At 48.0% G+C, this 23,781-nt stretch overlaps 1 protein-coding gene across 1 annotated transcript in view; it reads left to right on the forward strand.

The window, feature by feature from the left end:
- Positions 1-466: 466 nt before the first annotated feature.
- LOC140388121 (von Willebrand factor D and EGF domain-containing protein) overlaps positions 467-23,781 on the forward strand; it is a 455,711-nt gene continuing 432,396 nt past the window's right edge. Inside the window, exons 1-2 of the mRNA XM_072471788.1 lie at positions 467-509; positions 714-975. Of these exons, the coding sequence (XP_072327889.1) occupies positions 876-975 (100 nt within the window). The 5' untranslated portion in view covers positions 467-509; positions 714-875. The remainder of the gene's footprint in view (positions 510-713; positions 976-23,781) is intronic.

A 23,781-nucleotide genomic window follows, 5' to 3' on the forward strand; every position in this document is an offset into this window, starting at 1 on the left:
ATTGGTATGGACCTGGACATAATGAGTAAAATACACTCTTTCTGGTCACTCGGCCATTTAATATAAATATTGTGCACATCACAACTGGATTATCCATTTTAGTGTCATTCAACTTGGTTGAGGCCTCATTAACAACTTAAGTCCTGATCCCTCCATGCTTCCACCACGGACAGAGCTCATCAAAACCCCTCGCATGGATGATTGCTGGCACAAAGCTGGAAGATCCAATTAAAGCACTGGGTTTGATTAGCCGGGCCCTGTCACTGAACTCTGTATCATCATTAGAGATAGTGGATTGGCTTTTTCACTCTGTTATCAGTAATGAAATTAGTCAATGGAATTTCACCATTCACAATTTGGTGAAGGGGGGCATTACCACTTGGCTAGAACTTGCAGGCCACTGTGTGGGGGAGGGGGGTAAATATTGTCCTCTCTGTAGAGGTGTAGCACTGGGAAACAGGTGAAATTTCCAGGAAGATCATCGGGCAGTGAACGATGCTATAGATTCGGTAAGGATCTTTAATCCGTTTTTAAAGAAAATAATGCGCTAACATAAAGTGGTGTGGAATATGCCTGCCTTTAGGTTGGTCCGGATGAGGTAATAAGCTTTTGAACCGTATCTGATCCTGAAGATCTCTGCGGGCTGGGGCGCAGGAGCACGTTTTTCCTGTCTCGGGAAATGCTAATGTGGGAATGTTGTGAGCCCTCTGCAGGATTACTGCGATCTGACACCAGCCCGGGATTGCATGGCGCCGACTGACTGCGCTCTCGCTGACTTTCTGCAGCTTTGTTTTGATGGGACGCCCGCTCGGAATGAAGGAAGACTGAGCGGTTCAGAGGGGACACCGTGGAGCAAATGAAAGGCTGAATTCACCATGGGTCTCCAGCCCCCCTTCCTCCTTCCAGCATCATCCGGTTACTATCACCTCTTTGGGCTTTTTCTACTCAACGTGTGTATATCTCTTGCCCAGTTTGGTAAGATTAAGTTTTTTTTTGAGGGGGGGGGGGGGGGGGGGGAAGAGGCGAATGTTCAACTTTTCCTGAGGTGCTTTTCAAAACAATGTTATTATTTTTTTTTGCACACAAATTATTGATGCCTCAGGAATGTGAGGGACGATCGATGCGTTTGCCAAGCGATATTGTTGGATCTCAGAATGCTTAATCTCTGCATTGTCAAGAGTTGGCAGCTGCATTCTGCTGTTTCACTTGAAGCGGACAGGAGGGATACATTGAGTGTGTCAATTGTAAGTTTTCCTTGTGGGGAGGTTTAAGACAGTTTTACGGGCTGTCTTTTGTTGCGCCTATATCTTGGGAGGTCGCTGGCGCAACTTGCAGACAGCAGGGGTTTCGAGGAGGGGGTGGAAGGGAGAAAAAAAGTTGGAGAGAATCAAAATGCAGCTTAAGAGGATGCGGGTTTTGTTAGATAAAGATCACTCGTTACAATCAAGGTGCTGCTTTTAAAATGCTCTTGGTCGGGGCACCTTGTCAGGTCTATTTTTTCTTGGAGACAGGCTATATACATGCATTGAAATTCCTAAAAGAATGCTTTGAGATGAAATTCAATGCATTTCCCCCGGATTGCAACATGAGGTTCAACCAAAACAAAGTCAGCGTGCTTTCTGACCAGACATAACGTTAATCACCGCAGACACCAATATTGTGTAGTATTTGTTGACAGTAGTGCCAACATTATAACATCGAAGTCACCCCTCCAAAAGCCCGAGGCTGATTTATTTTAAAATATATTTTTAAAATTTCTTAAATGCATAGTCAGTTGATTACCCATCTCTTAAATTAAAACTATCACACGATCAGTGGAAAGGGGTGATTATTGTTTGGTAGCAAACTTTTGACCAAACTTCCAGCCTTGACATACATTCACCCTCTGTGTTAATCGGGACACGGCAGTCAGTAATTGATCGACTAGGAATTGTGGATTTTGAAATCGGTCCATGTTTCTGACAGTGAAATCTGAGAGTTTAAAAAAAATTACACTACAGTTTTATACTATGGAAAAGTAATGATGGAAAACATCACCAGCCATAAAGTTGATCATAACTGACCAGTGACTGATATGTAGCTGTTATCATTGTTAGCTGGAAATTTGTGGCCATTTGTGGCTAAGTTGGACACATTTGGTGATTTACAAATTGGAACCGTACAAAGTACGTTCACCTCTGGTCATAAAAAGAAAGTGGGTGACAACTTATGGGGCGGGATTCAATGTTCCTGCGGCTAAGTACCGCTCGAATGGAGAATCCACTGGAGGTTCACATCAAAAAAATCGGCGTGAACCCCTCACCGATTCCGGTACCGGTGAGGGGCTAGTACCGGCGCCGGGTGAATGGCCAGATCCCGGACCGCTCATGCACATGGCTGATGACCTGCACCAGTCGCGCAGTACAACATGGCACCAGCCGTGCGCGCAACCTAACCCACAAACTGCGACCACGCAGCCCACCCCCTGGCCACCCCTTGCCCCCTCCCCCCACAGTCACCCGGCCCTGACAGACACCCCAACCCTGGGTAGCGTCACGGATCCTGGCCGAGTGTGCCGGCTCAGACCATCTGTGTCCCGCGCCGTCGGGAACTCGGCCCATCGGGAGCGTAGCATCACGGGTGGGCTGGCCGATGAGGCACTAACGACATTTCGACTGCATGCGCCGGGCATCACGATGATGCCGGTCTGGAGGGGGCGGAGAATCGCAAACCAGCGTCAAACCGACGCTGGTCCCGATTCCGGCAACGGAATTGATCCTCTGCCTGGTCGGCGATTACAATTTCGGCGTCGGGCAACGAAGAATCCCACCCATGATACTGTTGTTTAACTAGGGTAAAGAAACAGCGGAGAAGCGATATTCTTTTTTTTTAATTCAAAAAAATATACTTTATTCATAAAATTTATCAAGCATTACAGAGCATTTCGAATTGTCTTGACTGTACATTTCCATCAGAGTTACACATTGCCTTGACTTTCTTCCATTCGATTCAATTTTGATCATATTATACACATATCACTCTTTACATTACAATTCCTTCTTAAATATTTACATTGTCATGTTTGTTTTATACATTGGAGTGTTAGTGGCCCAGACCGAGGGGGGTTTACACTGTTACCCGCCCCTCGGTGTACATTTGCTGGAAAGACCTTACACAGTGGTCTTTCCCCATTGCGCCTTGGCGGCAGCTGCCCCAAGCTTGAGTGCGTCCCTTAGCACATAGTTCTGGACCTTGGAATGTGCCAGTCTGCAACACTCGGTCGAGGACAATTCTTTGCACTGGAAGATCAGCAAGTTTCGGGCAGACCAAAGAGCGTCTTTGATGACCTTCCAGCAGCAGTTGATATTTGTCTCGGTGTGTGTCCCTGGAAACAGTCCGTAGAGCACAGAGTCCTGTGTCACAGATCTGTTCGGGATAAACCTTGACAAATACCACTGCATCTCTCTCCAGACCTTCTTTGCAAAGGCACATTCCACAAGGAGGTGTGTGACCGTCTCATTTCCCCCACAGCCACTCCGAGGGCAGCGTGCATTGGCGCAGAGCCTTCGGGTGTGCATGAAGAATCTGACAGGGAGGGCCCTTCTCACCACCAGCCAAGCTAGGTCTTGGTGCTTGTTTGAAAGTTTTGGTGATGAGGCGTCCTGCCAGATGACTCTGGCAGTCTGCTCAGGGAACCATCCAACGTCCTCCACGGTCTCCTTTTCCCTGAGGGCCTCGAGGACATTACGTGCTGACCACTGCTTCATTGCCTTGTGGTCAAAGGTGTTTTTCTTCAAAAACTTTTCCACGAAGGACAGGTGGTACGGTACGGTCCAACTACTTGGAGCGTTCCGCGGCAATGAGGCCAGGCCCATCCTTCGTAACACCGGGGACAGGTAGAACCTCAGTATGTAGTGACACTTGGTGTTTGCATACTGGGGGTCCACGCACAGCTTGATGCAGCTGGACACAAAGGTGGCCAACAGGATGAGGGAGGCGTTGGGTACGTTCCGCCCTCCCTTCTCCAGAGGTTTGTACATGGTGTCCCTTCGGACACGGTCCATCTTGGATCTCCAGATGAATTTGAAGATAGCTCGGGTGACTGCTGCGGCGTAGGGTCGGGTTATGGGCCAGACCTTCGCCACGTGCAGTAGCACCGAGAATACCTCACACCTGATGACCCGGGTTTCGCCCGCAATGGAGAGAGAGCGTTGCTCCCACCAGCCCAGTTTCTGCCTTGCCTTTGCTAATCGCTCCTCCCAGGTTTTGGTGCACGCCCCAGCAGTTCCGAACCATATCCCCAGCACCTTCAGGTAATCTGACCTGACAGTGAAGGGGACAAAGGACCGGTCGGCCCAGTTCCCAAAGAACATGGCCTCGCTCTTGCCACGGTTTACCTTGGCTCCCGAGGCCAGTTCAAACTGGTCGCAGGTGGTCAAGAGCCTGCGTACAGACGCAGGATCCGAGCAGAAGACGGCAACGTCGTCCATGTACAGGGAGGCCTTGACTTGCATGCCTCCACTGCCTGGGATCGTTATTCCCCTTATACCCGGATCCTTCCTGATGGACTCGGCAAAAGGTTCTATGCAGCACACTGACTAACTACCTGTTGACACAATACTTCATATACGTATAACGGAAACAATTTATTGTGCCCAATTCTGGACATCACACATTTGCAAGAGTGTGAAGGCTTTACATATGGTGTGGAAACATTCACAAGATTGTTTCCAGGGATGTGGGGCTTCAGTTATGGGGATAGAATAGAGAAGAGGAGGCTGAGAGGCTATTTGATAGGGGATCAGGAAGGTCATGGACAGAGCAGGATAGTGAGACATTGTTCTCATTGGTCGGGGAGATGTGAACCAGAGGACACTGATTTCAGGGGAATAGTAAAAGAATCAAACATTTTTGCACAACAAAGTGGTAAGGGTCAGGAAAGTCCAGACTGAAAGTATAGTAGATAGGCAATTCAGTGGTGGCTTTCAGAAAAATATCAGATCATTGTCTGAAGAGGGAGAATTTCAGGGCTGTGGGGAACAGGCAGAAGGAGTTGGACCAGCTGGAGTTACTGTTGCAGAGGGTCAACGTGGGCATGGTGGGAGAAATGGTCTTCTGTGCTGTAACCATTCTATGATTATATGTTGCATAGAATCCCAACAGTGCAGAGGAGGCCATTTGGTCCATTGAGTCTGCACTGAGCCTCCGAATGAGCACTTTACCTAGGCCCATTCCCGTGCCCTATCGCCATGACCTCAATTAACCTGCACATCTTTAGACACTCGGGCAAGTTAGCATGACTAATCCACCTAAACTGCACATCTTTGGACAGTGGGAGGAAACCAGAGCACCCGGAGGAAACCCATGTAGACAAGGGGAGAACATGAAAAATCCACACAATCACTCAAGGTTGGAATCGATCCTGGTCCCTTACGCTATGAGGCTGCAGTGCTAACCACTGTGCCACTGTGATGCAGTGCTAAACACTGTGCCACCGTACCTCAGTGCTAATCACTGTGTCACTGTGCCTCAGTATCAACCACTGTGCCACCGTGCCACAGTAGAGATAGCGTTGAATCTAAAATGGAGAAGATATACAAGAGGAACAGAAACATCGGGGTGGGCGCTGGGTTATAGTGGAGTTGGAACATCGGATCCCAATGGGGGTTCAGAAGAAAGAATTTTGATCATCGGTGGGACAGAACGCGATGGCCTGAGTTGCATTGTGATCCCCACCATTAGGTGAAACTTAAGAGAAGGGAATGGAATCTTGGTATCTGCTAAAAAGAGCAGGAAATAGACCAACCGCAAAAGGATCTACTATCCTAGCCCCTTCCCCCACACCTATCCATTAGATGTGCACCAAAATTTTAAGTCTCATTATGCACTGAATGAAGCCAATGTCTCAAACTAGCACATGAAGAGATCAGCTCCTTCATTACCAGTTAGATACTGTACTGATTTGTATCTGATGTGCGATTGTTTGAGATCGGAGATGCTGTGATCCAGGCTGGAAGAAAAGTTATTGTATAATATATGCACATTCATTGAAGAAGAAAAAATTAGGGAAAAAGTTCAGGGATATATTTTCCTGTTTTGTGCCCCCAGCACAAGGCCTTGTCTACCAGGAGCACATATGAAGACGTAGGGGTACAGTAGTGAAGTGGTCACTTGACAATAATCCAAAGACCCCGGCTAAAATACAGAGAATGTGGCTTAGAAATTGGATCACAGTGTGGTCATTTTACTAGCATTAGGTGCCTAAGGGTCCAAGGTAATGGCCAGAGAGCACAGGCTCAATCCATGTTGGAAATACACCACCCACGATATAAATTAGAACTCGTCTGTAGGTGTCATGCACATCCGAAGCTGGCATTAGACAACTGTAAATGAAAATTGGGGTCTTAATGCTTGTTTCTAAATTGAAAAATTTTAGACTGCGAGTGACCGCATCAATACATCATGCAAATACCCAGCAGTCAAACCAACAGTTTCCAAAGAAACCACTAGGGGTTGCCGTTCCAAAGGCATTGCAAAGTGGAAGTTGCTCCACATTAACACTGCTGATAGCTGCAGTCATCAGTTTGTTCCCCTCTTGATTGTTTCCCAAACACTCGGCGGCGCTTGGCCCATGTCCGAGCTCACTGACCTCCACTGTGACCAGCGAGTTTCCCTCGGGTCCTGAAAGGTGGAAGGCACTCCAACAGTAAGACACTAATGGGATCAGCAGTCCAATTTTATGTTAATCTGTTACTGTACTCAATTGGAGCATGCAGAATTTTCTGCACTGTGATCACAATAAAGAAAAATGCCCGTAGGTTGAAATGTCACTGTGGCAGCTTGTGAAATTGAATTCAGTTTAAAACTTCTGGAAATAAAAAAGCGGTGAAATATCAGCAAAAGTGAAGGATTATTGCGATTAACTTACTGGCATTTTTGGGGGAAAGAAATCTGCTCCCCTTAGTACATTCTGGTCTGAAGTGACTGCAGTCCCACACCAATGTTGTTGACCCATGACTTCCCTTTCCAGTGGTCTTAGTAAACTGCTCAGTTGTGACAATCATGACCACTTGTGCCTTCTCAAGTTAGAAATGCCAGTCTTGAGCACATTGTGAAGTTGAATGAAAAATGTTCAGAATGAAGAGTCTAGACTTTCCACTCATTAAAATGAATGGGAAGAAAGTGGGACTGTCAGTATCCAATTTTTTGGGAAGCATTTGCAACAGGCAAAGCTGTGAGCCGAAGAGGTGTAACTTTGCCCTTGAACTTTGAGTCCTGACCTAACATTGAGGATATTCTATACAGTGGGTTATCGAAACTGGTTACCAAGCTAACTTTGGATGGGTAAATGGACAATTAGTAACAACCAACGGTGGTAACCAATGTTATAACAATGTGCTGTCACAACACCATTATATGGATAATGTGGATACTTGAATACTACATTGAAAGATGATTATTCAGGTGAGCTGAAGGATGTTTGGTAACAGGTTTCTTGGCTGACTGCAGATGAAATAATTAGGTCACACAAATCACTTCAAACATCTTACCAAGATTTCCTATTTTTCTCACAATAAATCCATTAGATAATGCTTAATTCCAGATTAATTAACTGAAAACCTGAGTGAAGTGTTGGGTACTCTGAGACACAGACGAACCAACACGGTTGCGATTGGTACAATGCAGTTTTATTTCATTTAACTATTCATATAACAAACTTGGTACTCAGCACGTGGTGACTGTGTGAGTGTCTGGCGTTGAGGTCCTTGCCCTGAGCCGTCTCCTGCTGGACTGCCCAAGAAGTGTCGTGTTCCTTGTTTTGTACTGTGTATGCTCCTGTCTGTGATTTGCTGTCGTGTTGTGTGTGCTAATTGGTCCGTTGATCTGTCCATCACTATGTATGTGTGTATGTGCTGTGATGTTCACTTGAATATCATGACATCCCCCCTTTTTTACAATATTATGTGCCTACGTGGTTATAAATAGAGATGTGTACTGAGTGCAGCTAAATGTGTCTGTGTGTGTAATATTTACAGCATGTACATGGGGCTTAACTATATACAAGGGGCGATGTCGGGTGTGACATAATAACGAGGTTGTACCATAACAAAGAACGTGGAAATGTGGAACGATAAAATGAATTCCTGTAACGATAAGAACATAAACATGTTAAAACAGTGGTTGCATGAATTCAACGTGTAAACAGTCTCATAAGTCCAGTCTAGTAGGTGGGCGACGAATTTGGGTTGACCGTCAGGGTGGCACACCATTCATTACCCGGATTGATTGTGTTGACTCGGTTCCCATCGATGACCGCAACCCGGAAGGTGTCCCGGTCATCTGTGTCATCGGTCTGGATGTCGTAATATGGAGGCTGAATGGTCCGCACATTCCTGCGAGGTTGTCGGAGATGTGGAAGATCGACAGGTTGAGCTGCTCGACAGTAAGCAGCGTAGTGGCCCACCTTGCCACAGCGTAGGCAAAATTGGGTTTTTGCGGGACATTGCCCTTTTAAATGTGCAGCTTCACAGTTGCCGCACGTCGTGACGTCATGGCGTTCATTGCGCCACTGCGCATGTGCAGTTCGGTCTTGCATCGAGCGCGCCTGCGCATCACGTCCCTCAGTGTTGCCGTAGGTTTTGGCGCGCACAAGCGCGGGAGGCCTCGAAAAGCGCGCGAAACGGCCGCCCTCCTCCGGGCCGCGGGCCTGGAGAAACTCGATCGCCTGGACCCGTTCAGCCTCGTGGGGCTCCTGGCTCGCCGATCCAGTCGCGTAGGACCCCCTCCGCGCCGATTTGGTCGCCTGAAATTGGGCATAGCGGCTAGTCGCGTTCTCGTGCAGGACACAAGCTTCAACTGCAGATGCTAAGGTAGGCCTTTTATTTTTAAAAGCTACTGGCGTAGGCTGCCCGAGGCAACCCCAAAAACGATCTGGTCCCGGATCATGGACTCTGAGGTGGTGTCGTAACCGCAGGACTGTGTGAGTATGCGGAGATGCGTCAGGAATGACTGAAAGAGCTCATCCTTACCTTGCAGGCGCTGCTGGAAGACATACCTCTCAAAGCTCTGGTTGACCTCAATGTTGAAGTGTTGGTCGAGCTTGAGGAGGACCGTGTCATATTTAGATTTGTCCTCCCTTCCACGAACACCAGGGAGTTGTAGACATGGATGGCGTGCTGACCTGCGGTGGTGAGGAGGATGCCGATCTTTCTTTTGTCCGAGGCGCTCTGTTTTTCGTTGGCTTCCAAAAAGAGTTTGAAGCGCTGTTTGAACAGCGTCCTATTTACGCCAAGGTTCCCAGTGACTTGCAACAGCTGCGGTGTGTTGACGGTGTCCAAGGCGCAGGATGGCAGATTTGTGGGTTGGTTTTAATTCACTTCTGGTACCATGAAGTGTTGGGTACTCTGAGACACAGACAAACCAACACGGTTGCGATTTGTACAACGCAGTTTTATTTCTTTTAACTATTTATATAACAAACTTGGTACTCAGCACATGGTGACTGTCTGAGTGTCTGGCTTGGAGGTCCTTGCCCTGAGCCGTCTCTTGCTGGACTGCCCAAGAAGTGTCGTGTTCCTTGTTTTGTACTGTGTATGCTCTTGTCTGTGATTGGCTGTCGTGTTGTGTATGCTAATTGGTCCGCTGATCTGTCCATCACTATGTATGTGTGTATGTGCTGTGATGTTCACTTGAATATCATGACACTGAGCATGTCAAAGCACTTAACCTGGCACTGCTGACCAAGTGAATTTCCACTGGTAGCATGAAAAATATCAACCACTAAGTTTCACTGCATCACCAGTTAAGTTGTCTTCAATCTGAACTTAATGCCCTGTGCAGCTACCCAATCTACTAGTCAAAAGATCTGACTTCTTAAGTGGCCAAGCAGGTCATATTTCATACTGTAAATTGTTATTTCTTATCCAGGCAGATACATACTGTGTATCACACTGGTTTGATGTAAAAATATGGTTGCACTATCAAAAAAATAGATCTGCTATGATGGCATAGCGTGAGCCACCCTGGTAAGTTAAGAAATTACATTTGTTAAATCTAGTGGGATGTGGGCTGGCACCAGATAAAATGACCATGAAAGCTGCTAGATTTTTGTAAAAAACTAAGTGGTTCATTAACATTTTTTAGAGAAGGAAATTCATCACCTTTTAGCTGGCCTGGATAGCATGTGACTCCAGCCCCAAAAGGCCGAAGACCCTCAGTGGAACTAGGGATGGTGAATAAATATCAAGGATGCAAATATCTCAAGAACAAATTGATATAAGAAATTCCTTTGGTAAATAAGGAAGAATAAGTAACCAAAAAGACAGGAAAGTGTGCCTCCCTCTTTCACCAGTGTTACAGGTCCAAGCTAGATTAAAAACTACAATGTTCTGTGACAAGTTCAAGGATTGCTTCAAGACGTTTCCAGTATCGGGCCCAACCTAGATCCTACATCGCTTTAGAAGGATGCAACCATTGAATCTTGGTTGACAAGGCAGAGCTGGCAAATGCAATGGGCATTGCACCTGCTGTGGATCTGGGCGGACCGGTTAAATAGTGGGAAAGGCCAAAATCGAGATTTGCACTAGGCATGAATTGGTTTGCTATCTAACCAACCTGCTCCTGATGGTGAGTTTTGAATCATGCCCAAATACGGCGAGCATCGTATTAACCCTCGTTCGCATTCATCCATCCCATTAACGAGATTGAAGTCAAATGCAACGGCCTCCTGGGAATTAACCAGCTCCCCAGTGAGAAATGGCAGTGGAGAGGAACTGAGGAGGTGAGTAGCCAGTCGGGGGGCTGAAGCAGTCCAGGTTGCTTGCAGGACAAAGCCCTGCTCTTTGATCTATGTTGAAGGTCACTTTAACTACCTTTGACTGTGAGCAGCCTCTAGCTTCACAGCTGAACGCTATTGCTAATGAGGAATTGGCCTTGTTAGTTGTGAGAGCACTTCACAGCTGCAGGTTGTGTTTGCTGCTTGCTCCTGCTGGAGGCTGCTGTTGCTGTTTCCATCCTTTTCTGTAGCCGAAAAGAAGGACAATTTCTTTCTAAGACATCTGGGTCCTGGAACACTGGGCACAAGGGTACATATGAGTCCGGAAGGCAATCCGCTTTGAAGCAAGAAGATGCTGTGGGACTTGGTGCACGACACTGATCCAAATGGGCCAGCTGATGACGCATTGAAGAAATGCTTTTGCAGATTGCTAATACTTTTGTTGGTGTGGTGAGTGCTGCATGTAACTGGCACATCACTGCGGGAGAAACATGCTGGAAGTCCAGGATGAACCTTGAACACTAGTGGAATATGTGGATGCCAGGATTTGGTTCCGATGAGATTGGGCCATGCGGGAGAGCTTGCACAGATGCGGCTCCTGGACAGAGAATGGCACTGATACGTGGAACAAGTAACACATTGATGGACAGATAATTTCTATGACAAAATTGTGGACATGATAACCCATTCTCAGGCTTGTCCTCCGTTTCTGTTGAGGAACCTGCGAGGGTAATTACGTGTGTTTGGCTATTTTGTGAAAATGAGCTGATACAGCTTTGAATTGGTACCAATATGGAACAGTGATGTTTCCTTATTGTTTAATGGTTAGTGTGATATGTGGAGTGTGACGTAGTTGATTTTCAAATCATTTAAAAACAAAAATATTCTCAAGTGGCTTCTCGTGGGCACACATGCCATGTCTCAAAATGATGATTATTACATTGTCTTTGAATCAAACTTTGAAGCCTGAACAGTTTGCCTGGTCTCTGGAAGTGACAGCACCATAGATGCAGCAGACTCAATCAAACACACAAGCTGTGGGTTTCAGCACTGGGGGTATCCTCGCGACCAAAGGGTAAGTGTGTGGATCAGGGGAGGACACCTGAGCACGGTTTCCCTAATGTTCCCAGCAAGGGTCTGAGGTCTAAGGGCTCCTGATGTGGCCGGGGGTGTGGGGGGGGGGGATTGTGCAGAGCGAGGTTTTCCAGCACATTTGACTCGCTGGATTGCCTTCTGAGAGAAGGCGGTACACATAAGGGTGGGGAGGCTTGGGGGATTTATGGGTCCTGGGGTGGAAGTCCTTACTGATTGTTGGTCCCTTTCTTTCAACAATTCTTTTTAGATATAACGACATGGCTGGTGCTTTCGGTCCTGTAGGGGCTGCCCTTGCAGTGCTGGTGCCAACTGAGACAGGCAGAAGCTGGTGGAAGGAGGCAGCAGCCTCGGTGGAGGCTGGAGGCGGTACCCCATGTGCAGGAGGCCGCCGCACACCCTGAAGTCCCGGCCGTCCATCAGGCCGAGGGGGAACCCGGAAGGGGAACGGCAGCGATGTCCCAAAGTGTACAGGACTCGTTGATCTTTCGAGGAGATGACAGACAGCATGTGCCGCAGGAGACTCTGTCTCAACAAAGAGTGGGTGCGGTACCTGTGCCACATCTTCGCAGACTTGGTGCACTGAGACAAAAGGGAGTGCCCTTCATTACCAGGAAGGGATTCCTTCCCTGAATGTTCAGCTCGTGTACAACCACCATCTCCGGATCATGTACATGTGTGTACGCTTTCCAGGGAGCATGCATGACTGCCACACCCTGGGGCACTCGGAGATCAACGGCATAGAGCATAGAACATACAGTGCAGAATGATGCCATTCGGCCCATCGAGTCTGCACCGACTCACTTAAGCCCTCACTTCAACCCTATCCCCTTAACCCAATAACCCCTCCTAACCTTTTTAGACACTAACCTGTACGTCTTTAGACTGTGGGAGGAAACCGGAGCACCGGAGGAAACCCATGCAGGCACGGGGAGAACGTGCAGACTCCGCACAGACAGTGACCCAGCAGGGAATCGAACCTGGGACCCTGGTGCTGTGAAGCCACAGTCCTAACCACTATGCTACCGTGCTGCATATTTGAAGATCACCCCAGATTGATGGGTTGGCTCTAGGGAGATAAGGGGTAACTGTTGAGGTGCTTGTTGATGATGCCAGTGCGGAGGCCAGAGACCGACGCAGAGGTCCTAAATGATGAGGCCCATGTTACCACCCGTGATGTCGTTGAGTGGTGCATTGGACTGATTAAAATGAGGTTCCAATACCTAGGCTGCTCTGGTGGTGCACTGCAGTACCCCCCCCCCCCCAAAAGGGTCACATGCTTTGTGGTGGTCTGCCATGCCCTCCACAACCTGGCACAGCAGTGGGGCGACATGGTGGAGGAGGAGGAGGAGGGACATGCGGCTTTGTCTGAAGAGTAGGAAGAGGAGGTGCCGAACTAGAAGGAGATGGAAGATGAGCCCAGAGAGGAGCCACAGGATGGAGGCAGGCGGCGGCAAGGTCCGGCATGCCCAGAGGACCAGGGAGGCCCTCATCCTCACCCGTTTCACATAGGACGAGGCTTTGTCCGTCACCTCACCCCCTCCTATCTCAATCCCTCCTTCCCCCCAATTTCCCCCTGATCCCAATTGCTCCGGTCCCCCCCCAACCCTCCTTCTCCCCAATTCCCCCTTTTCCAATCCCTCCTTCTCCCCAATACCCCCTCCCCATTTACCGCATAAAATCATAGAATTTGCAGTGCAGAAGAACCTCCTTCCCACCCATTTCTCTCCTTCCTCTCCCACCCATTCCCCGAGCCTCTCACTCCTCCCTCCACCCAGACTAACCCATCCAAGGATCTGTATAGCATCACTCCAGGGAGATGGGCCTGTGTCACCGCTGCCAGCAGGTCAGTATACAAGGCAGGAATGTGATGATAATTTGCTGTGAGGTTAGCTCTGGTGCTGCTCAGTTTATACCAAAGTCTGACTCCTGTTTTTCTGCTGACAGCACTCTCTCGCCCATCATCTGAATAGGGTCTGCATGTGATATTTGATCTTGGACCACTATGCCCAAGGGGGCAGGGGGCACGGGAGCAGAGGGCAACATGGGGTGGGAATGTAGACAGACCTCCTGTGAAAAATAACATGACAGAGGCTTCACATTTATGAGGCGTAACATGTTTTAATTGTGAACGTTTGACATTTCCATTCCACCTGGCTCCAGATAGTAACCCCCCTACCCTTTGCCAGTGCCCACTAAGTGCTCCTCTCCCTCCTTAATCTTTCGTGGTCTAATGCTAAGCCTAAGTGTGTCCCCAGGATGCACATAAGAGGTGCCGGCAGCCTACTGCTTTCCGTGCCCTGTGGTCTTTGATGCCCTAGGCGGACATCCTCAGGAAGGCCAAGAGCTGGAGGGCCCCAGCCAACTTACCGATGTCACTAACGCCGCCGTGCTACCATCTTCTGCCTGCTGCCCTTGAGTTGCGCTGGTGTCGGAAGAATTAGAGACTGCCATTGTATCCTTGTGGCAGGCCCCGGGATTGCCTCCAGCGCTTCCTCCTCCCTGACTGTGCCCATAAGGGTCTGGGGATTTCCGTGTGACAGAGGGGCATCTGGAGTGAGCTCCTGAGGCCTGAGTCATCTGGCTCTGCCAGTCCTGGCGACTCCCCATTGTCTGCACCATGGTGTCGCCGCCCTCAACAGTGTTCCTCTGCAACTGGGCCACTCTCTGGAGAGCTTTAGCAATGTCCACCTGCATCTGGGACACATCCTTAGCGACTGGCCCATGCTTTGCAGTGCCTCGGCAATGTCTACCTGCATCTGGGACATGTCCCTCATCGACTGGGCTATGATGTCGAGGCCCTCTGCCATAGTCGTCACAGACTGAGCTATGCCTTGAGCAAGACCACTCAAGACGCTGACATTGTGCTCCTGGCTTTCCCCTGCAGTCGCCACCCGAGCAGTGTTGGCCTCTGTGCCATGCGCCCTTATAATCGGCTATGCACTTGCTGGAATGTCAGTGACATCCACTCCAGAATCTCACCGCTGTGTCCTATCATCTACATTAGCTCGGGGATAACCTTGTTCTAAGGTTCGGCATCTTTCTGAGACTCAGTTGAGTCCTGGGATCCAGCAGACCTCCGACTGCTGACTCCTCTTTGATGCTCTCCACCTGATGTGCATCAGCAACTGTGTGGTGCTCACCAGATTGTACCCCAGCAGCCTGTCCACTAATGTTCTCCACCAAGGCATGTGTCTCTGTGCTGTTGGAAGATGTGGGTAAGAGCGGTGATGACTTGATGGTGGTCTGCTTGGAGCTCCCCTTCGGTGGTCGGGGGAGAATGACTCTGGATGGCCAGGCGCCATCAGATGGAGATCCTGAGAGACAATGGACATGAACAACTCACTTGAGACAGGTCATTTGGGTGAAGGGGCAATGGACCCTCATCTCTGCGGTGTAGACCAATCTGGTTGTTGGTGACAGCTCTCTCCATGGTCAACCCCGTGATTTCCAGGGCCCGTTCCTCAAAGGGGATGAGGACTCAAATCTGTGGTATTCCGCCCCCCCATCTTGGCCCTTTTCCGCTTATTATGGGCTATATCCTGCGCCGACAGAGAGAGCGCATTGTGAGCCACACACTTGATGGGTCGGGGGGGCTATAGCAGTTGGCATGTGTGGCCACCACACCTGAACATCAAAGTTTTTTGCTGGTGGGTACCAGTGGGTTCTGAGGAGCAAGCATGAAGATCAGATGTGGGGAGTGTGTGAGGTGTCAGCCAGTGATTCGAAAGGGGGTGGGAGTTTGAGGGATCTCAGGTGGAGCTGATGCTCCGAGGAACAGGATGTCACTTTGATGGCTTTGAGAAGCCTGGCTAGGTCGACATTCCCAAAGCAAGGAGCAGGGCTGCGCCTAGCCATGCATATGTGTTGACTGGGAGTGAGTGGTGAGGAGACATTTAAAAGTAGCTCTCCTGTGTTAGTGGTAAGATGCTGAGGTGAATCAGACGGCGAGAGAGCCAGTAATGGCGAGAAGCTCGTGGGGGCTCATTTATGGCACTAAGTGCCATTAAATATGGACCGCAATCTCACCAAAGGGGCTGTTGAGAAACACCCTGTCAATCGGGACCAAAATGACACTTAGAAATATTTCCGTTCAATTGCGGCCAATATTTTCAGAAAAACACTGGAATTCAAATTGCTTGAAAAACTAGCATCAAATTTCATTAGCCTAAATTAGATTCAGCTTTAATCTGGAACAGCAGATGCTCCGGTTTTCAAAAACCTTATCTGAGGATCTGGGTGCTCCCTTGGTCTCTGGTTTTGAAATGGGAGTAAAAATACCACTTTGTATCATTGGCGTGTGACTCAAATTGACAGGAGGAATAGAATTGATGAAGAGAGGAGAGAGTTCGTTCCTCAATTACAGCTTTGATTTCCAAAGTACCTTGTGCCATTGGGCCATAGGGCCAGTCGTTTTTTCTTACTTTGGCTGAAAGCTTTTGTGTGCTGCCTTATGAAAGAAAATCTGCAAAATCTATGTTGAATGAGACCTATGTCTAATTAGAACTTATGTACAGAAATGGCCACTGGCAGTACGGTGGGTCTGGAATTAGCTGAGGGACGAAAACCAGAACATAGTAGTTTTACAGACTGGAGGGAATTTTTTTTAATAGAGCCCCTGCAGTACCGAAGTAAGCCATTCAGCCGATCGGATCTGTACCGACCCTTCGATAAAGTACCTTACCTCAGCACGCTCCCCCCTTCCCTCCCCATCCATGTAACCCCACCTAACCTACACATCTTTGGACTGTGGGAGGAAACCGGAGCACCCAGAGGAAACCCACACAGACATGGGAGAATGCAAGCTCCACATCGTCACCCAAGGCTGAAATCGAATGTGGCTCCCTGGTGCTGTGAGGCAGCAGTGTTAACCACTGTGCCACCGTGCTGCCCTTGTGCAGTGGTGCCCTTCAGCGGTCGTGTGGGGGTATTGTTCTCTTTGATACAAATTGATGAGCTGAATGGTGTACAGGGCATAATTTCAAAGTTTACAGATGACATGAAACTCATAAATGTAGTAAACTGTGACAAAAACTGTATCAGGCTTCATGAAGGTGGTGTCATGTTGGTGAAATAGACAGGCACATGGCTGATGAAACTTAATGCAGAGGAGTGTGAACTGGTTCTTCCTGATAGAAAGAATGAAAGCAATGTAAACAAAATGGTACAACTTTACAGGGAATGCGTGTGTGTACACAAGTCATTGGACGATTGCAGGACAAAGTAAAATGACATTGTTTGACTGACTAAATAAAGGTACAGTAAGAAGTCTTACAACACCAGGTTAAAGTCCAACAGCTTTGTTTCGATGTCACTAGCTTTCGGAGCACTGCTCCTTCCTCAGGTGAATGAAAAGAAACATATATATAGACAGATTCAACGATGCCAAACAATGCTTGGAATGCAAGCATTAGCAGGTGATTAAATCTTTACAGATCCAGAGATGGGGTAACCCCAGGTTAAAGAGGTGTGAATTGTGTCAAGCCAGGACAGATGGTAGGATTTCACAGGCCAGATGGTGGGGGATGAATGTAATGCGACATGAATCCCAGGTCCCGGTTGAGGCCGCACTCATGTGTGCGGAACTTGGCTATAAGCTTCTGCTCGGCGAATCTGCGTTGTCGCGCGTCCTGAAGGCCGCCTTGGAGAACGCTTACCCGGAGATCAGAGACTGAGTGCCCTTGACTGCTCCAGTGTTCCCCGACTGGAACAATCCAGCTGGATTGGCGATGCCCCTTAGTGTCCAAAGGTTAGGTGGGGTTACGGGGATAGGGTGGAGGGTGTGGGCCTAGGTAGGATGCTCTTTCAGAGGATCAGTGCAGACTCGATGGGCTGAATGACACACTTCTGCACTGTAGGGATTCTTGGGATTTTATGTATTATTCTGATAAATCTACTCCCCTGAAGGCCAGTATATTCTATCGAGGGTGTGGTGCCCTGAACTATTCAAGTACTTCAGCTGTGGTCTAACAGCGCTTTGTATAGCTGAAGCATAACTTCTATCAACCGCTCCTCATTAGGTTTTTTGTTTAATTTCTGTACCTCTTTTTGCCATTATAATCATCTATGTATCTGGATCATCAAGTACTCTCTGATTCATGCCACTCTACCAGTCACTTAACCAGATCAATAATTCTCAGCTCCATCTTTAGCTAAATATCTGTTTTGAGGGAGATTATTAAATGCCACACTGGAAGTCCATGTAAATAGCATCCATCGGCATTGCGCTTCCATGCCTTTCATCACCTTTTCAAAAATATGAAATCAGGTTTGTTGAGATAATTGACTCTTTACCAATCCATGCTAACTCTCTCTAATCAGACAAACATTTTCAAGGTAATCGGACCCTCTCTGTCTTTAATAAGAGTAAGTAAAAAGAGTGAAGTTGCCATAGTCCTCGATGACCATAGACTGCTTTTCCCTTTGGGGGGGAGAGCTGACTGGTGGTGATCTAATCTGAGGATCGCCATACCTCAGGCGACAGGCAATGTTGAGGTCTATCATGAATAAACTTAGCCAGTACAGGAATTAAACCCACACTGCTGGTCTTACTCTCCATCAGTGAACCAGCTGTCCAGCTTACTGAGCTAAACCAGCCCCCGGTTAATAAGGATAGTAACTGTGAAGCAACAGATGTTTGGCTAACTGGTTTATAATGCCCTGGTTTCCCCTGTTACTGGTACGGAACCAAGGCCGAAATATTTCAGTCGGAGAGACTAGAGGAACTGGGATTCTTCTTCTTGAGCAGAGAAGGGGAAAGGGATATTTGACAAGAGGCGCTCAAACTCATTTAGGGTTTTGATCAAGTGAGTAAGCAAAATTTGTTTTCTGTGGCAGTGGATTTGGTAAAAGGGGGCTACAATTTTAAGGTTTAAATTTAAATTTAATGGAAAAAGAACCAAAAATGGCATGATCATTTTTTTTTAATGCGGCAAGTTGTTATGATCTATTGAGAGGGTAGTGGAAGAAGATGTGGTATTAACTTTTTAAAAATAGGTTGATAAATGTTTGAAGGGGAATATTTGCAGGGCTGTGGCAAAGAAGTAGGTAGTGGGTCTAATTTGAAAACCCTTTCAAGAGTCAACTAAGCATGGTGGACTCAGTGGTATTCTCTTGCGCTATATCATTCTACAATTCTATATTTCATGATTCTTCCATTTCTCTTCAAAGGAAAACTTCAATAGGCTAATCTTTGATCAGTAATTTAGAGTTGTTAATGCCTGGGATAGAAACTATAAATTGATCAGATTGCATTCAGCCACAATCCCATTTTATTCATCTTATTCTAACTGTTCTACCATTAACGTTTTGATTTGCTTTTCCTCAGCGCAATCTCCCTCTTCTCAACCATTGTTGTGTTTTACCACAAGTTTAGCCTCGGTCATTGGAATTGGCCAACCACAATTTAGAAATTACTGTTGTTCAAAATGGTGGCCAGTTTTGAATGTTGATGATCTTGAATAAGTGAAACTTTCAATATATATAAAGAAAGCCCTTGGTGAAAATCTGCATTTAGTGATCATAACAATGGTGATACTGCATATCAGGGATGATTGAGTGGATGCAAAAAAGGACTGAAAATGTTTTGTGACATGGAAATGTGTACGCACAATAAAGTACAAAGAGGCAAAATCACTGCAGCATGAGGTGCAGGAAAGTTACAGCACGTTTTACGATCCGTGGTGAAATACAAATGCTTTGAAGCTGCTTCAAATGGGTGGAATTATTCGACTTCAAGTGAACAATAACAGTAGGTTTCCCTTTGTTTGCCTTGTATTCGTCAAGCCTGTAGACCATTGCATTTGTATCAAACCACAGAAGTGACCTCAACATTTCAGCATTCAATGTAGTTAGTGCATGTAATACAGAACAAAGTCTATACGAGCAGAACATGACCTTGCTGATTATGTCTGTTAACTCTTATCTCTTGTAGCTATCTCATGAGTCTGTTATCTGGCTATCTCTAGTTTAGCGCTCCTAATGTATTTCTAAAAAATAGCATGTTAAATGAAAATGTGCTGTATAAAATCACTTTCCCTATGAGAAAACATGTAATAAAGGGTGGGTTATCAGTTTTACATTAAAAACCTATTGGCTATCTTGAACAAAACTGACCGAAAAACATTTTTACTAACTTACAAACTTAAGAAGTCTTACTGAGTCTGGATTTTCATCAAAGAGAAAAGTGTTGGGAATCACAGAAAATACAGTGTAGAAGAGGCCCTTCAGCCCATCGACTCTGCACCGACACATGAAAAACATCTGACCTACCTACCTAATCCCGCCCCCACCGGGTCGTAGAACTGCCGGGTTGCGGGGCGGGGGGGGGGGGGGGGGGGGGGGGCGTGATTCCCGCCCCACAGAACTGACGCCGGCTGCCGAGTTCTCCGGCGCCAGTTTTGGGGCGGGGGCGGGGATCGCGCCGGTCGGGGGCCATTGGCAGTGGCCCCCCCGGCAATTCTCTGGGCCCCAATGGGCCGAGCGGCCATCCGTGGTCGGCCAGTCCCGCCGGCGTGAAATAGACAAGGTCCATACCGGCGGGACCTGGCTTGGAGGGCGGCCAGCGGAGTCCTCGGAGGGGACGGTGGGGGGATCCAGCCCCGGAGGGGGGTTCCCACGGTGGCCTGGCCCGCGATCGGGGCCCACCGCTCTGCGGCCGGGCCTGTGCCGTGGGGGCCCTCTTTCCCTCCGCGCCGGCCTCTGTAAGGCTTCGCGATGGCCGGCGCGGAGAAGAAACCCCCTGCGCATGCGCAGGAAACACACCAGCGGTTCTGTGCATGCGCCAGAACATGCTGCCGCTCCTGCGCATGCGCCAACTCTGCCGGCCGGCGGAGGCCCTCTGGCGCCGGTTGGAGCGGCACCAACCTCTCCAGCGCCGGCCTAGCCTTCGGAAGTGCGGAGGATTCCGCACCTTCCGGACGGCCCGACGCCAGAGTGGTTCACGCCACTCTTTGGCGCCGGCGACCCGCCCCGCCGATTGCGGGTGAATCCCAGTCATGGTGTGCCAAGTGCTCATATAGGTACTTTTTAAAGGATGTGAGGCAACCGGCCTCTACCACCCTCCCAGACAGTGCGTTCCAGACCATCACCACCCTCTGGGTAAAAAAGCTTTTCCTCACATTCCCCGCTAAACCTCTGCTCCTCACCTTGAACCTGTGTTCCCTCGTTACTGACCCCTGACCCATCAATTAAGGGGAACAGTTGCTACCTATCCAGCCTGTCCATGCCCCTAATGATCTTGTATACCTGGATCAGGTTGTCCCTCAGTCTTCTCTGCTCCAACGAAAACAACCCAAGTCTATCCAACCTCTCTTCAAAACTTAAATGTTCCATCCAAGGCAACATCCTGCTGAGTCATCTCTGCACCCCCTCAATCACATCCTTCCTATAATGTGGTGACCAGAACTGCACGCAGTGCTCCAAGTGTGGACTCACCAATGTTCTATACAACTCCAACATGACCTCCCTGTTTGTAATCTATGCCTCGATTGATAAAGGCAAGAATCCCATATGCCTTTTTCACCACTCTATTAACCTGCGCGCCCGCCTTCAGAGTTCTATGGGCAAACACGCCAAGGTTCTTCGGAACTTCCCAGTGTCATGCCGTTCATTGAACGCTTCTTTGTCAAATTACTCCTTTCAAAGTGTATCACCTCACACTTTTCAAGGATAATTTCCATCTGGCCCTTATCTGCCCATTTGGCCATCCCATCTATATCTTCCTGCAACATCACTGTTAACCACCTGGCCAATCTTTGTGTCATCTGCAAGCTAACTGATTCTACCCCCCACATAGTCATATATGTCATTTATATAAATGGTGAATAATGGACCCAGCACAGATCCCTGTGGTATGCTACTGGACACTGGGTTCCTGTTACTAAAGCAGCCAACTGTCATCACCCACTATGTCTCTTACAGCTAAGCCAATTTTGAATCCACCTTATCAAGTTACCCTGTATTCCATGTGCATTTGCCTGCCGTGTAAGTCTCCCATGTGGGACCTTGTCAAAGGATCCGCTGACATCCATTTGCTGAAGTCAGGAAAGTTCCCAAAAATGTCCCTTGCCTGACATTTTTTTGGATTGGAGAAGCAGGCCATGATGGAGTCAGGTCCCCATCACTGGAGGCAGGCCCAAGGTGACAATGGGGATAGATGTTTGGCAAGGCAAGCAGGCGAGAATGCTCATCTCCATTTGCTCTGAATCGGCCCAGTTGTAATTATGGCTGTTCGACAGTGAAGACCTCAATCCCACAAACTCCGTGTTACCCCCCCCCCCCTCCCCCCCCCCCCCCCATGCCACCTCATATCTCTCATCCTCCATATTGCCCATGTCCCCTCAAATCTCTCATGTCCCCTGCCTGCATCCCCAAATCTCCCATGCCTGTTACATAACATTTTCATTATACCCTCTGCCTCTTCCAAGCCCCTGACCATGTAGTCGCCTGAAACAGATAGCATATGTAAAGGCTACGAAAAGATACTTTGCAAAAAACTGCTCACCTTACAATCTCTTGCGAGTGCCAATCACAGTCATTCATAGTATCAATTTCAGAAAGATTTAAAAAAATATTTTTCTTCAGAAAAGTTTCAATATGACATGCAAAATGGCCAAACAGGTTTATGCAATTTTAATAAAAATATCACCATAACCCAGCCTCCCAATATTTGCCCAGAACCTTCCCCAGCCAGCCCCCTCCCCCACTCCCCAATCCTAACCACACACATCCTAATTGCCATTCTCCATTGCTATCATCTTCCCAGATATAACTGATATCCTCCCTGTCCCTATCTCATCAAGAGACGGCACCTTATCCATAAGTGAAGGCACTGGCAACCGAGGAAATGAAGGGAGTTCCCTACGCACAAAGCTCTGTACCTGAAAATACCTAAACACATTGTGTCCCGGGAATTGGAACTTTTCCACCAAGTCCTGCAAACCTACCCTCCACAAACAAATCTCTGAACCTCTCAGCCCCCTCCCTCTTCCAGATCTTATGTTACAAATCCATCCCAGCCGGTTCCCACAGATTGGCGCCAGTAGCGACATAGATCCTAATTTAAATTACTGTCTTCCTTGATTCCATACACTCAGAGAAGCTCTTACCACTGGGCTCGAAGAGAACCGAGACAGAGAGAGCAGACGAGGTGCAGTAGCAAGTGCCTTCAAACTAGAACCTATACAAGAAGCCTCCTCCATCCGCCCCCATACCGCCCTAGATCCCAAACCACCCCTGCACCTTCTCAACATTTGCCACCCAGTAATAATACATCAAATTAGGTAATGCCAACGCCCCCCCCCAGCTGCCTATCTCCCTGCAAGAAAGCCCTTCAAACCCAGTGGGGTCTTACCCACCAAATAAAATTTGAAATTAACTTGTTGACCCTAGTAAAGCACGATATAAAAAGAAAGACTGGGAGACATTGAAACAGAAACAAGAACCTTGGAAGAATCTTAATCGTCTGAACCCTTCCTGCCAAGGACAACGGGATGGTCCAATTATCTTGGGGTCCAATTGTCTAAAATGGATAAAAACTTTCTGAAATTGGACTTCTGGTGGCGGCTATGAGGTGAACCGTCGCACATAGGTGGCTCTTGCTTGGGGATTCAGTTTTTGGCCATTTTTGCTTGTTAGCCGGGTGTTGTTTGGAGAGAAAAGTGATGTAATTTGGAAGTTTTGGTTCCTCCTCCAGCATGTGATGTCTGGAGATTATAATACGAGGAACATATCAAATAACGCACAAGTGTCGCAGGAAGGGAGACAATGGTGGAGGCCCCTGTGTCATCGTTGCCCTCTCAGTGGACAACTGAGAAGCTGGTGGAATTCCTAACGCATAAGTTTAGGAACAGAGACAGACAGTCTCTGATGACCTGTCAAAGGCGATTGAGGTGGTGTTGACACCCATTCGTGTAACCTTGGACATGATGGAACAA

This window comes from Scyliorhinus torazame, chromosome 2 (assembly GCF_047496885.1).
Source record: "Scyliorhinus torazame isolate Kashiwa2021f chromosome 2, sScyTor2.1, whole genome shotgun sequence".
NCBI classification, from domain to species: domain Eukaryota; kingdom Metazoa; phylum Chordata; class Chondrichthyes; order Carcharhiniformes; family Scyliorhinidae; genus Scyliorhinus; species Scyliorhinus torazame.